This window comes from Dermacentor silvarum, chromosome 3, assembly GCF_013339745.2.
Source record: "Dermacentor silvarum isolate Dsil-2018 chromosome 3, BIME_Dsil_1.4, whole genome shotgun sequence".
Classification (NCBI taxonomy): domain Eukaryota; kingdom Metazoa; phylum Arthropoda; class Arachnida; order Ixodida; family Ixodidae; genus Dermacentor; species Dermacentor silvarum.
The window spans coordinates 89,483,063-89,498,957 of NC_051156.1; the positions used below are offsets into that span (position 1 = coordinate 89,483,063).

A 15,895-nucleotide genomic window follows, 5' to 3' on the forward strand; every position below is an offset into this window, starting at 1 on the left:
TTCATCACCTTCCAAAACCCCATTCAGTATATGAAGAATAATATCTGACAGAACATTGAAATCTTTCGGATGATGTGTATGTAAGGAAGAAGAAGTGAGCCATGCAGAGCTCCGCAGCCGGATCGCCAGTGCTACTGAAGTGGGTCTCCGGCTCGACGCTGTTCCTGGTGCACCTGGCTAAGCCTACGCTGTTGTGTCTTCCTGTCGGCGTCCTTCGTGTCATCCACATGCCAGACTTCCTGGACATAATTGGTGTAGGTTTGCTGGGTCTCCTGTAATCCTTGAATTGCGCAGCCGGATCCTCCCTGCCACCATGACCTCCTCAAGCGCCACGAGCTGACCACCACCTGCTCCCCAGTCCTCCATATGCCCCGGCACACTCCGTCAGTGGGACCCTCCCATATTTAGCGCCAGTGACGACCACGACGTTGATGACTGGCTATCATCATATGAACGCGTCAGTCTTAACAACAAAGAGGATGACATCGGGAAATTGACCACCGCCCTTTTTACCTCACCGGAATTGCCCACTTGTGGTTTCGAAACCATGAAAGCGAAGTCCCTAGCTGGACTGTGTTCAAGACAAAGCTCAGCGAGGTCTTCGGCCGCCCTGCTGTTTAAAAGCTTCGTGCCAAACAGCGTCTGCAGTCGCGTTCTCAGCAGCCTGGTGAGACCTTTACCAGATACATCGAAGGTGTCATAGATCTCTGCAAACGCGTCGATGCATCCATGACTGAGGGCAATAAAATCAAACATATACTGAAGGGCATCGCCGAAGACGCATTTCAGATGCTGATTTCAAAGAGCCCCTCTACTGTTGCCCAAGTTATTGAACTGTGCCAAAGCTATGACGAGCTCCTCCGTCAACGCCTCCTCACCCACCGTCCTGTTCCCCATCAGGAATCGTTGTCCGGCTTGACCTCTCCTTTTCAAGATTGCACCGTCCTCTCGCAGATCAAGGCTTTCGTCCGGGAACAAGTTGCTCGCCAGCTCTTCCTTATCTCCAACCCGCCGGAGTCTAGTTCGTCCCTTAGTACGACCCTACGACACGTTATAGAAGAACAAGTGTCCGAGGTTGTTCCTCTGAATCGGGCGCCTCCACTCACCACCCCATTGATTACGCCGACGCCGTCGCATGACCACGCCCACCGACGTTCCGAGTTCCGCCTCCGATGCCTAGCCCTGTTTTTAACTCCACGCCACCACGACCTCCGGTCCATCGACTAATTAACCCCTGGCGCACAGCGGACAATCGGCCCATCTGCTATTCGTGTGGTATTCCTGGACACGTTGCACGCCTGTGCCGCCGCCGTCCTCTTCATCCACGTGAACACCCACGCACAGCAGCGTACGACCATCCGTTGTCTTACGCTCCAGACCGCGATTTACTCCTTCCCCGCCCAAGCCATCGCCCAGTTTCTGACGGCCGTACTCTTCTCCTCGTCGTCACTCACTCTCCACGATGCGTCGACGTCCCTCTACCGCTGACACGGAAAACTAAGTGGCGCAGTTCCCGAGGCAAGAACTGCGTCATCGTCACAACGCTCAAGCCCTCTTCTTTCGGCGCCCAACGTTATTGATGTCGCTGTTGAAGGTGTCTCTGTGCTTGCCCTCATTGACACATGTGCCGCCATATCTGTGATTGCCGTAAAACTATGCCGCTCAATACGAAAAGTCCCAACGCCTTTCTTCGGTCCATTACTCCACACGGCCACAGCACAGTACGTCCAACCGGTGGCTGCGTGCACCGCCAGACTTGAAATTCAAGGAGTGCTCTACTTCGTCGAGTTCGTCGTTCTTCCCCACTGTTCCCACGATATTATTTTTGGTTGCAATTTTCTTTCCCGTCACCAAGCTGTCATTGATTGCTCCCGTGCAAAAGTCGCCTTCGATTGGCAATGCCATATCTGGCGACGTTTCGCTTTCCTGAACCAAGGTGTCCCTCACTGACGACATGCAGATACCTCAGCACGCATCCGTTCTGGCACTTGTATCCTGTTCCGTTGCCTCCGACTCTACCGTACTCTTCACACCTTCCACTGCTTTCGTTCATCGCCACATCTCACCACTCCCAACCGCGCTGCTTGGCCTTCAAGCAGGTGCGATTCACTTTCCTGTATACAACCAGTTCCCATTCACGATTACGTTGCTTCGCGGTGAATCTCTCGGGACTGTGGAGCCTTAAGACACCATTACCACGTTGGAAATTCCTATTGTATCATCCGAGGTCAACACCCTCTCCGGTAGTCCCGTACCTGCCACATCGCCCGAAGACGTTTTCAGCCACGCCATCAACAACGCCTTAAACCCCAAGCAACGCCATAACCTTCTCCGTCTCCTCGACAAATTTCGCCCTGCTTTTGAGAGCCATATAGCACCTCTCTGGGTCGAACGACGACTTTATGTCACCGAATTGACACCGGTGCTCACTCACCGCTACGTCAGCGACCATGCCGCGTATCGTCGACAGAACGAAGCGTCATTGATGAGCAAGTAGGTGAAATGCTAAAGCGTGGTGTCATTGAACCGTCCGACAGTCCATGGGCATCGCCAGTTGTTTTAGTTAAATAAAAAGGATGGCTCGATCCGCTTTTGCGTGGAGAACCGTCTCCTAAACAAAATAACCCGAAAGTATGTTTATCCGTTGCCGCGTATCGATGACGCCTTAGACTGCTTACAAGCTGCAGAGTTCTTTTCCTCCCTAGATCTACGCTCTGGTTATTGGCAAGTGCCCATGGCTGCAGACGGTAAGCCTAAGACTGCTTTGATCACACCGTATGGCTTATACAAATTTCGTGTGATGCCATTCGGCCTTTGCAACGCATCCGCGAGTTTTGAGCGGATTATGGATACTATTCTTCGAGGCCTCAAATGGAACACGTGCTTGTGTTATTTGGATGATGTAGTAGTGTTTGCACCAGATTTTCCTAATTACCTTCATCGCTTGGAGCAGGTTTTACGCTGTATCAGTGACGCTGGCCTCCAACTCAACCTGAAAAAATGTCACTTTGGCGCACGCAAGCTGACAATTCTCGGACATGTCAGTGTAACGATACTCCATCATATCCAGTGGTCTTGTTAGGACGGAAACTGAAAAAAATTCCTTCCAGATCACACCCTAGAAACTTTCGGAAGAAAAGATGACTCAGATATAGATTGCGTTAACGACCGAGTGTTTGTGGATAAAGAGACAGCGCTTAGGCACGCTTTTACAAAGTGCCCGTTGAAAGCATCAGCCCCTGCTGTGGGAGGTTGCTGAAAAGGATAAAAAACAGGTCGTTTACTGGAGCTCACCCCTCTGAGATGATTTACGAAAGACCAAGTTTTGCTTACATTATTCGAAGATTGCTGAAATTTATGAAAGAAGTAGCGGCTCTTGGCGCTACGTAGAAGAGCAACAGCTCTATTTCTTCCCGACTTGGATTCTAATTGCAGTTCTTGGTTTCTCGGATTCCTTTTGCAGCGTTTCCACAGGGTAACTCGATACGAAATCGCAGAAAGAATTTCCGTGTTCATCTAGCGGTCGATAGACTTGTAAGGTATGCACAGAAAATGACCTCTTACAAACTTTGATCATCATAGATTCAGCATGCACAAACGAAGCATCAACAGAAGAAGCTTCACACTTGTCGTTTAAAAAGAGAGCAATACCTAGGCCACGACGCCCGCTTCTTATCCGTTTAGCTACTAACTGTGTGCACCGTAATTCAAAATTTTTCAGTTGCGCACAGAACCTTTCATGCACGTTGCCTGACGAATCTTCTTTGGTTAAGAATGCCCAGTCAAACGAAACGATAAGATTATCAAGCTTGGATTGATTAACTATAAGGACAAGGCATATGTGCTGCCCGGATGTGCTGCCCGGATGTATTTCCAACCGGCTGCGTTCCAGACGCGTCCGGTAATTTAAAACGGCATGCTACAAAGTAGTGGTCAGCCAACTACTGTAGAATAGTACATGACCTATGTGATCATGGCAGGACTGCACTAGGCTATTATTAACTAATTCCGCTCTAGTAGGAACTCCAATTGTACATTCCAGACCATAAGCGGACAACGTAGATAGATAATCACAAACAGATATTTTTTCAGTGCATAACTTGTTGATATTAATGTTCCCGATGAAACAAAATTGGTCCACTGAGCTCCACTGGTGCAAAGTTTCATCAAGCTCTACAAGAAACCGTGAAAGGCTGCATGAAGGCGGTCGATAGACTGCTAAGGTATGCACAGAAAATGACCTCTTACAAACTTTGATCATCATAGATTCAGCATGCACAAACGAAGCATCAACAAAAGAAGCATCACGCTTGTCATTTACAAAGAGAGCAATACCTAGGCCACGACGCCCGCTTCGTGTAACAAATTTGCGGAAAAGCTCTGTAGGGTGAAAGCATTAAGGCAAGCCTGGGAAACATTGATTTCCGGTAATACAAACATGTCTACAAAGCCAACTGCAGACTCAGCCAGAAATTTAGACTCCTTCCCAGTATTCACGCATACTTCAAATATTAGCGCTCAGAATGGTGAAACTTTCATCAGAATTGCATCGAAATTCTGTTTTAAGTGAGCTGAAGTCTGGTAGTTGGCTGAAAGAAAAATGATGCTGGCTAAACAATGTTTTCCAGGTCTGCTTGTTTACCGATTCGGGCAAGAGGCGCTGTTTCATTCTTTTTCAAGAAGATATTGCCTCCTTTCGTCCAACAAGACTGATAACCCTCCTCCTTTGCCTTCGTTCTGGCTTTCCAGAAGATATCACGGTTAGCTTTGGTCAAGTTATCATAAAGTAGATCTTTGGAAATAATACACCTTCACGTAGTTGCTTCAGCGTTCCACGCGCTTCAAACGATTCTTTTTTCAAAATTACAGACGTAAAGCGCACCAGGACCACCGGTGTACCGCCTATTTTCACTCTCAAGCGATGTACGGCCGTATTGGCGTCAGGTGAAAACCCAGACAAATCCAGTTTTGCTGCCATTTTCGTGAGTGTCTGGGTTAAGCTTTCATTATCTTTCTCTGACAGATCGTAAATCTCAAAACTCTTTCTTCTGGTGTAGTGTTGAATTTCGTTCTGGCTTTCTTCAAGTTTTTGTATTACTGTTGTCTGAGTTGAATGAATGAATGAATGAATGAACTTTTATTTCCCTTTTTAAGAAAGGGGAGGGGCCGGGGGGGAGAGAGGGAGGCCTGTGTGCTCCAGTCTTAGCACCTTGTGCTGCCAGACGTCCGCCTAACAGTCGTGGTAGGCCTCCGCTACCTCCTCAGCCCACCTCAGGACTCGGTCCTGCAGGGTGGGATCGGAGCTGCGCAGGGCAGTCTCCCACAGCTCCTCGCTACTAATTAATGGTTTGAGGTTGCGGGGGGGGGGATATTTGATGGGGCATTTCCACATTATATGGGAGAGATCTGCTGTTTGGACAGGGCAGAAGCGACACAATATTTCTCTCTGGCGCGTGCTCGACACAGAGAGAGGTGGATAGGTTAGGCGTTGGTGTTTGTAATGTGTGGAAATTTCATGGAATGTGATGAGTGCGTCTTTATTGGTCTGTTGTTGGGAGTCATTGGCTTCTGGGGTAAGGCCCACATTTCCGTCCACTCGGTCCGTGAATCTTCGAGCAGCGGCATGAGCCATTTCGTTGCCTGGTAGTCCTTGATGTGCTGGAGTCCAGATGAGAGCGATGTAGTTTTTTGGCTGGTGAGCGACTAGTAGAGAGTGCGCGAGGTTTGTAATGTAGCCGCTACTGAAGTTCCGGATAGCAGTCTTCGAGTTACTGATGATGACATCGCAATCAGGTAGCCCCGATGCGAGTGCAATGGCGGCCTCTTCTGCGTCGCCCGCTGAGGTGGTCCTGACCGATGCTGAACGAACAGTGTTGCCCTGCTTGTCTACGAGCGCTAAAGCATAACGATGTTTAGTTTTATAGGCTGCGGCGTCCACGTAGTAAACTCTTTCTGCCTGTCCATAGCTGCGTTGTAGCGCCTTGGCTCGAAGTTTCCGGCGTTCGACGTGAAATTCGGGATGCATGTTTCTGGGTAGGGGTTGGATGTGGTATTAGCCGTGTATGTTCGGAGGAAGTTGATGTCGCTTGTTCTCGTTGAGTGGTGGGGCGTAGTGAAGTTGTCTCAGGATCTCACGCCCAGCTGCAGTGGTGGAGAGTCTGTGATATTGCGATGATAGATGTGCTTCGGTTAATTCTTCAAAGGTATTGATTGTGGCTGTGGCCATCACCCTCTGTGTGGATGCTCTAATCGGAACACCAAGAGCGACTTTGTGTATCTTGCGGATCAAGCAGTTTACAGTGTCCGCTTCCTTCCTAGAGAGTGAGAGATATGGTAGTGCGAAGGTGATTTTGCTTAGGACAAAAGCTTGGATGAGCTGAATCAGTTCCTTCTCTCGAAGCCCTCCGTGTTTATTGGAGATCCTTCCTATGAGGCGTAGCGTGTTATCTACTGTTGTTTGTAGTGCTTGCAAGGTACGCTGATTTGCTCGGTTGCTTTGAAGGTGAAGACCTAGCACCCTTATCCTGTTTACCTGGGGTATGAAGTGCCCTTCAACTGTGAGGTCGATATTCGGGGGCGATGTCCGGAAGCGTCTCGTGGGGGGCAGAAGGAGAAGCTCTGATTTGGTGGGGGAGCACCTAAGGTTCAAGTCGTGACCTACTTGTTCGATCTGGTCAATGGCTGCTTGGAGGCTGTCTTGGATGTGCTCGTCCGAACCTCCGGTCATCCACAGCGTAATATCGTCCGCGTACAGTGAGAATCTGAGGTCAGGAATCTTCTTTAGAGCGAAAGCTAAAGGTCGCATAGCCAAATTGAAGAGGAGGGGGGAGAGTACTGCCCCTTGGGGCGTACCAGTGCTTCCTAAACGTATCTGACCTGATTGTTCGCTGCCTAATTGGAGCGTTGCAGTGCGCTTCGTCAGGAAGCTGCATATATAACGGTAGATTCGCTCTCCACAGTTTATACTGTTAAGTTCGCGTAGAATGGCCAAGTGGGACACATTATTGAAGGCTCCCTTGAGGTCGAGGCCCAGCAACGCTTTTGTGTCGCGTGCGTCGCTCGGTTCAATGATATCTTGTTTGAGCCTTAGCATGACATCCTGGCAAGAAAGAGACTTGCGAAATCCAGTCATTTCCGAGGGGAAAAAGCGATGATCTTCGATGTATTTGGAAAGGCGTAGGTGGATTACGCGCTCCAAGATCTTCCCTATGCATGAGGTGAGAGAGATGGGACGGAAGTTATCAATGTGAATTGGCTTATTCGGCTTGGGAATGAAGATCACCTTGGCTGCTTTCCATTGTTGGGGTATCTCGCCCTCTTCGAGACAGTGGTTGTAATACTCGGTGAGTTTGCGTATGGATTGCTCATCGAGGTTGCGAAGCGTCTTATTTGTCACAGAGTCTGGACCTGGTGCCGTGGTAGTTCGCACTTGGTTGAGGGCATGTCGAACCTCCGCTTCTGTGATGGCGCTGCAAAGTTCCTCATTGGGTTCACCAGTATAGTCGGGCATGGGGATTTGCGTAGGAGGGGGCATATGTTTGAAAGCCAAGTTACTGAACATTGTCGGCAGGTGCGCTGCATGTTCATGTAGCAGTTTATTGATCTGGTGGTTATTATGCGTCCTAGATGTGGTGGGGTCGAGCAGGTGCCGGAGCAATTGCCAGGTCTTTTTAGTGCTAAGATGACCATGCGCTCCTTCTGAGTTATTACCGCTATTTTCAGAGCTTCCAGTTCAGCACTATCAGACGTTTGACGTTCATGAATATCCTGCTGCTGTTTCAAAACAGAATCGTACTTAACGGACAACAACGAGACGGATCCTTCGAGTTCCCTAACTGATTTGGATACCACCGTGAACTCTTCCAGCAACAACAGGACAGAATAAACCTTCTTATGCAGAACCGGCAAAGATTACAAACTTTTTCTAATTTCCCTTGACTCATCCAACAGTGATGTCTCTGGACCACTGCTTTCCTCAAGCACCGTCTCTGTGCCGCTGTTTAGTCTCTTGTTATTTCTGCACGTTTTACAAACTCAAGCGTCTCTCTTAGTTTGACCGATGGAAGTAAACGTGTTCGCAGCTATTCCAGAGCATGACTGTCCAAGATGATACGAAAATTGGCATTCCGCACATATAATTTTCTTTCCATCGGTAGGCAGCGTCTTATGACAAGCAATGCAGTTGTCATCTTTTCCCATTGTACTTAGCAATATAATAACAACAAGAAGAAAAAAATTGGCAGCTATCCGAGAAACGAGCCTACAAAACTTGCCGCAGTCGGGAAAATTGTTCACTATTCATTGAAGGAATTCTTGTTGAAACGAACATGATGAGTATCGCTCACCAGGAGAAGCACAAAAGTCGTCATAGTCCCGCAGCAACCACCATTGCAACTGCCAGGATTCGTTGACTCCTCGCAGCATGCAGCCAGAAGCGACCACTACGACGAGCAGGAGGGCGAGGCAGACACTTATGCGTTGATCGGCAGCCCGCAGCTAGCAAGTGGCAACGCACGCGCACTAGCGTTGACCGGGGTAAGCGGCGCGCTGGGGAAGTCTTGTCGAAATAATGTGGTGAGCGTGCTCACAAGACGATAAGTTGAAGAAGTCGTCCCAGTCCCGCAGCAACCACCGTTGCAACATTCAGCGTGTGATGACTCCCCGCAGCATGCAGCAGGGGGCGAGGCAGATACTTTTGCTTTGAGCGGCAGCCCGTAGCAAGTGGCAACGTACGCGCACTAGCGTTGACCGGGGTAAGCGGCGCGCTGTGGAAGTCCTGTCGAAATAAGGCGGTGAGCGTGCTAATAATAATAATAATAATAATAATAATAATAATAATAATAATAATAATAATAATAATAATAAATGCTGGAAAGATTTCAGCTGAAGATAAGCAACGTCTGAATGGCTGCAGGGAGCGCATTAAGAGAGCCAGGCCAGCTTGTTCTATTTACTGCATTTGTGCAATGCTAACTAAAATAGGAAGGAAAGTAACGTTAAAGAAGTTGGTAACTTATTGTAATTGCTCAATTATATTAGCGGGGCAGAATTAAATTGCTAACAGTAAGCAACTACATTTTTAGAAGCAGTTGTAATTGTAATTGGTTACTTTTTTCTTTACGTGTACAGGTCTGCCGTAAACCAGTACGTAAAAAAATCGCCATGCGAGCTTTTTAGTAATGTTTTGTTTGGGCCTGATCCCAGCTCGCAAACGATGAACCACGAACCGTAAGAGAGTGCGCATTGAGCGCACACTTTCATTAAAGTCAAACTAAGGAGAAGCACCAAATTACCTTTGACTGGTAAAGTATTCCTGAAAAACTCTAGTTTCATTGATTTTGCGGTACTAGGGAACTTATTACAAGAGAAAAAGATGGTCAAAGTTTCGTTCGACACAAACACAGCGCGTCTGGACCCTATGAATCCTCGTTCCTGGTACCCCACGGAATACAAGTGTCCACTCATGTCTCTCACACTTAACGGGTCCCGGATGGCTAACTGGCTCGCTTGCTACTGGTAGCTACAGGGCTTCACATCCCGACGGACCGCGCTATAGAAACTATGGATCCGTTGCCGCCAGAAGCTCCTAGTCCCTTCGGTTGGCACTGGCTGCTGGGCACCGTTGAAAAATATGTGGACACGCGCCCCGCCACCAAGCATTGTACCGTGCGCTCCTTACAGGAGACCCTATCGCTGCACACCACATGATTGCAGCAAATGTGCCCCCCCCCCCCCCCCCCCCCCCCCCCCTTGTCGCCCACGTCGTCCACTCGTGACAAACTCCTCATTGAGCACATTTGTCGTCTGAACTGATTTTCTACTATTCACGGAAATTGTTTTCAAGATCATATCAGTTCAAAGATGCACATCTATACATCGCAAAAAAATAAGTCACTATGATTTCAGTTCGCAACGATATGTATTCTTATCCCTTCCCCCTGCCGCTTTTTCAATTTTGCAGTATTTGCAGATAGTGCTTAAATACTTACATCACTTGCAGTGCATACGTGAAAGCGGTAGGGGAAGCGTAGCGTCATTGAGAAACTGCGGGAAGGACCTAGTTGAGCTTCGTAAGCGGGGAAGGACGGAGACCATGTACCTTGTGTGACCAGCCATTGGCGTCGGGTGTTTTATTCGGCAGGTTCTTTATTTCTCATTTTCCTTGAATCTAGACAGGCCTGCAGGCCAAGCAGAAGTGCGGCGACCAAATCCACTGCCCCACATAACCTGTACAGATTGTCGTACGAGCCTTGCGTGTCGCGGAACGCACCTGCAATGAAGGTGACGAGAAAAAAAAGTGGCTTGCAGGCTCTGGGAAATAAATAGTAATTCTGAATTGCACCCGCTAATGCTGAGAGAATCGCTCACGACATACGACTCATAGAAATGGATTACTGGCGCAGAGATCGGGGTGTCACCCGCTTACATTATGCAGAAAAGTCAAGTGTGATCACTTGGGCGTCTTTCAAAGTGCAAGCTTGCGTGTACTTCATTAACAAAATGAAAAGTATAATGTTCTCCACCATTTGCACGGAGTCTCCTACTTTTCCCATAAAACACTTATGGGAGGGTGTTAGCGAAAAGGTTCAACAAACCATGTTTTTTTCGCTACTACCCTCTCCTAGGCGAGCGGTTCCAGGTCTATCTTCGAATTCCCGATGCACCTAAATCAACAGCCTATTATGCCTAATTTATTTACTTTGATGATTAATCCTCAGAACATGAAGTAACAATTAACACTAAGCCCGTTAAATATATTCATACATAGTACACTCATAGTCTTTTAGTTAAATGTTTAATAGTAAGCGGACACCAAAACGACGTGGTGTTGGGCTAGTTTATGTTCATAAATACACATGTAAGGAAATTGACATTACAGAGAAGACAAACCACAACGGTGTGCAACTACCAACTGCTTTCATTGCTGCTTGATACACGAATGGATAACGAAGAAAACTGAGAAATACTAAGCACGAAAACCAGATAGCACGCCTTCTTTCACTTTGTATTACGCATCAACTCGTTTGATTCTCGAATAAAACTACAGCAATATGAGTGATGCACTTGTTTCACGCTTCTTTTATAAAGTTTGCCTGTTAGAATTCTCTGCCAATGACATCCCTGCTTTTTCCTAGTATTTTATATATATATATATATATATATATATATATATATATATATATATATATATATATATATATATATATATATGTCTCTCATTTTTATTCATATTGACAAGATTGACAATGTGATAGCATACGATATTTTAGGGGATTATTTATCCATCGTGAATGTTCGGCTGTTTTTCGTTTATGCAGTGACCTGTTGCCCCTGCGCTAAGCGTCACCATATTCCAGTAGGATTTCATATTCTAAGAAATGTTAAAATAGCAGGAAAAATCAGGGAATGCTACATTATTGCCAGAAGCATAATTTATCAGTGATTCTGTTGTAGTTTTATTTATTTAACAAATGATGGTAATGCGCAATGCAGTGTGAAGGAAGGCGTCCTATATAGTTCTTCCGCAGTTCTTGTTTTTCGGTTTTTCTTATTGTGAATTCGTCTGTATTTTTCTGACGACCAAGAAGCAGCAACATTAGTTGGCAGTAGCTTTCCGCGGCCTGTTTGTTCTTGCGTTCCGCGCACAGCATGTTTATTTCGGAAGCTGATTTGTACACAAAACGGCATAAATTTTGTCGCCCTCTCGCATAGTATCAGTAAAGCAGAACATACTGTTTAGAGCTGCAAGGGCACGGCTGCACTGACATGAAGAAAAAATTACGCGAACAGTATGTATAATTTCAGAGTTTGCCTGAACACAGGCTTGCCTGAGAAGATCACGGATTGCGTTATAAAATATTGACAGATATGAAAATACTTAGTTGCTAAAAAAAGCGGCAGCGATGGCAGTCTGTGTATTTAGTGGTTCCTACATAATTTATACGGGCAAATCGTGTAATACGGCTACGACTTCGTTTATGAACATGCTTGAAAATCACTGCACGCATTCAATAAAGCGCCTGGGGGGAGGGGGGGAGAACAATACATAAAATCACCTGACTAATTTCTGTAGTGAGCTGCACAACAATGAGAGCTCCAACGAACCATTTGAAGAATAAACTTTTGTGCATCCCCCTTCTCCCTAAAAATAAATGAAATGCAGAGGACTCACCTATAATGGAGGGCTGGCAAAATATCAGGGGCATGGAGAGCAAGCCCATGATACCCCAACACACTGCCACCTTCTGAACACCCAAGTAGTCCGCGACGAGCACTGTCTTGATGGTTGCCAGGTAACCCTGCTGGGCGCCAGCAAGGAAAGTGACCGTGGCTACGGCAGCAAAGCTGGCGATATGCGGCATGAGCAGGAAACACAATGATATTAGCACGAAACAGCAGGAACCGATCACGCACCGTCCGCGCGGTGTCCTGTCTGATATGAGCGGTATCACCAGGCGTCCACAAAAGCCGCCCGCGCACTGGCAGCTCACGAGGACTGCGGCGATGTCCAGCGGCACCCCTTTGTCTCCGGCGTAGTCCACAATCGTAAAAGCGAGCATAGGAAGCGTGATATCCGCAGCGACTATGGGCACTAATATTACATAGAACGTCGGAGTCCGCAGGACGTGCAAGACTTGCGATATCACACCAAATCTCTCTTTTTGTTTCTCTGGAGCGTACGAAACTTGCAAGCAACCCACTTGTTGCCCATATCGAGAATCTTGAGCTACAGTCGTTGTGGTTTCGGTCATTGCTTCCTTGAGATCTTCAACTTCAAGCTCGACGCTACCGACGGAACTATTGCGAGGATCTGCACTACCATTCAAAAGCGTTTCGTCGACGTGTTCCACGCATGCATTAGCCGCAGTAGCTTTGACTTCGTTTTTCTTCCAGCGTCTGCAACGACACAACTCAACGGGTCTTGGATTTCGAAGTGAGAGCGTCAAGGGAAGAAGATTCAATGTCACACCACCAGTCAAAAGCATTGTACCTCCTAGCCCGTACGTGGCGGCTAGTTTGGAAAGCATAGATGGACCGATGATGCCGGAGAGTGAACTTCCTAAGTACTGAATTCCTGTGGCGAAACTTCTGTATTTTTCAAAGTACGACACAATGTAGATGGATGTCGAGATCATAAGGAGTCCCAGTCCACATCCTGTAACAAAAATGTCGGCAAAACTTAGTGATCCAGTTGCGAAAAATACTTCTAAGACATTTTTATTTTACAACCTCAGAGCATGAGCTTGTCACTCGGTCATCTTAAATTTTGAACAGGACACACAGGAAAAGAGCAGAAGAAAAGGAAGCGTACAGTCCTGACTTTCAACGACTTTCTTACTCTGAGAAAATAGGAGAATGTGCAATGAGACAGAAGTAAAAGAACCGGCACAAAAATACAAAAGCGATATGTAATCATGTCTCGTCACTCCAGCCGTTGGAATCTAAATACCATCACTTTTTGCTGTACAGTGCCAATGACATCATACCGAATGATTGATTGCACCTGCTTCAACTCTAATTATGCGATTGCGATGTCTGGAATGAATCGAAGAGATTTAATAAAATCCGGGCCGTAGCCACACTTTCAAATGTGATGTACTTTATATCGTTAGAAGTTCAGATGCACAAGATACATATTTTCGATAGAAGGAAGGAATATACATGATTGGTACGTAATTTCGAGCAATATGTTTGTGCCGAGGATTTTAGGAGCAGAAAAATTCCTCAGAAACATGGCAATCAGCGAGAGGTGTCATGCGCGAGCATGATGTTTATGGGCACTATCAAGTAAATGCTACGGTATGTACGCATCAACGGCGGAAGTGATATGACATGTTGCCATGTAATTTCACTTCGTGATTGCTCTTGGTTTCTGTATGCTTGTTTCCGTCTGTTTGTTGTTGAATGTCAGCGCTGTGCGAGTCCTTCCAAACTGTTTTTGTCTTAAAGTGTCTTGTTTGAAATTGATTTTAGTTGTACGTTAGGTCACAATGTATCATGGATATTTCACACCGAGAAAAGTGCAATAGACGGTAGGCGAAAGCATCCAGCATTCGCATCTGTACACGCTTCCGTTGCCCGCTTGCATCAACATAAGACTAGTTCAAATTCAAACGCTCAATCGCCGATATAGCAAATGGCGTATTGTCCTCCAAATTACAAGCACAAAGACACTTAGTTTTCATATTTGGCCCTACCGCTAAACTTTTGCTTTGGCAGGACAATTATGACTTCAATCGGCGCTTGATAGACACAGCCCTGACACAGCCCTTGACTAAGGCGTGTCAAACCTGAGTATTTTGCCATAGCTGCAAATAGGATACCCGACAGGGGAACATAAGCTTGGCTGCTGTAATCACAAGACTAAACTCTCAATATGCTTGCAGCCTTTGAATCTTGCATCTTACTCCGGATAGCCCAACTTGATGTCACTTGCCTGCTTATTTTTCTTCGACTGTATTGAAAAAAATATTTTGCGTTCCTATATACTGCCATATGATTTGGAAATGACGGATCAAGGTGTACGAGGGGTATAGTGCGTACTGGTGCCTGTTTATTTTCAAATGCGCTTGTATTCTTTTCTACACACATACTCCCACTAAGCTTGTGTGTATATGTAGAAGTGGATCGAATATCTTTGCAGAGTTTGCCATGTGCCAAGAACGCACCATGATTTTGGGCTACATGTATATCTACAGTTTCATGAGCTGGTTCATGTGTATATGTAGAAGAGGAATATCTTTGCAGAGTTCGTCATGTGCCATGAACGGACCAAGTTTTTGGGCTATATGTATATCTAGCGTTTCATGAGCTGGTTTCAAAACTTTGAACGAATCTCCTGCTCGTGTCGGCGCTTGCTTTTGTCTGTGCATTTTGTGATCGGTATAGAGCATAAAGCAAGTCGTGGCATACGTTTCGCCCCCGGAAACTGGCCACATTAACTCGTGTAGTTACATTTAGGTGCAAGTTAGAGTCCTTCAGTTGGTAGAAATTATTCAGGAGTACCCCACAACGGCGTGCCTTGTAATTACTGTGTTTGACATGTGCACCTCAGACTCTTCTTGTTTTCTATTTTCTTTATTTTTCCGCAATCGCCACAGTAACGCTTTGTCGCGCCAACTCAGCGACTGTGATAAGGTGTCTTTGCCGTTTTATTGAGGAATCTACTCCACAGTTTACTGACAGCAACAAGTGTTCGGCGTATTGTTATTCATAAGGCCACAAGGGAACCCATTCAAAATTAGTACAAAACTAGTATAGGAGAGTACAGAAAGAAAAACTTTTTTTTCTTTTCGACGTATACTGCTGGATTTGTTAGCAAATGGACAAACCTAACTCGCAGGATTAAGTACTCCTGTAAAAAGGCCAATATGTAAGGTGAATTGTGGCTGAAATGTACCAACGCACAGTGTTTCAGCTACGGTGCAGCAGGAATAACGAAAATCAGTTTTTTGCTGCGTGCGTTTTCATGCCATTGCCTGCGGCGTGCTGTAGTATCGGCGTCCGTACCGGCGACTTGAATGGATTGAATGAAGCCGATTGTACACGTGGCCTGCGCTTCTGTGACTATAAAGCAACGCGCGTTCGTGGGGAGCAGGGCAAAGAGTGTGGCGACATCGCTACCGCAGTGGAGGCGTGTAGGAGGAGAGGGGAACGACTGTGGCGACATTGCCTGCGCAAGTGGCCTGCACTTATGTGGTCATAACGTCTGACGCGTCGGAGGTGCCGGCGCTGCTGGAATGGAGACGGGCAGGGTCAGTGAAGGAAAGAGCGTGGCGACGGTGCTGCAGCAATGCAGATGCGTAGTGGGAGTGGGGGTAAGAGTGGCAACGGCGCCTATTCACGTGTCCTGCGCGTCTGTTATAACGGCACGCGCGTCGAAGGTGCCGGCGCG

General features: G+C 46.8%; 1 protein-coding gene across 2 annotated transcripts in view; it reads right to left on the reverse strand.

Annotated features, from left to right (window-relative positions):
- The window catches only part of LOC119444543 (uncharacterized), a 112,343-nt gene extending 99,159 nt beyond the window's left edge, over window positions 1-13,184 (reverse strand). Inside the window, exon 1 of one of the 2 annotated variants that reach the window (XM_049663418.1) lies at window positions 12,992-13,184. In XM_049663418.1, the coding sequence (XP_049519375.1) occupies window positions 12,992-13,136 (145 nt within the window). In that variant the 5' untranslated portion in view covers window positions 13,137-13,184. Of the gene's footprint in view, window positions 1-12,172 lie in introns of both variants that reach the window. The other variant, XM_049663419.1, reaches the window with a different exon arrangement.
- Between the last annotated feature and the right edge of the window lie 2,711 nt (window positions 13,185-15,895).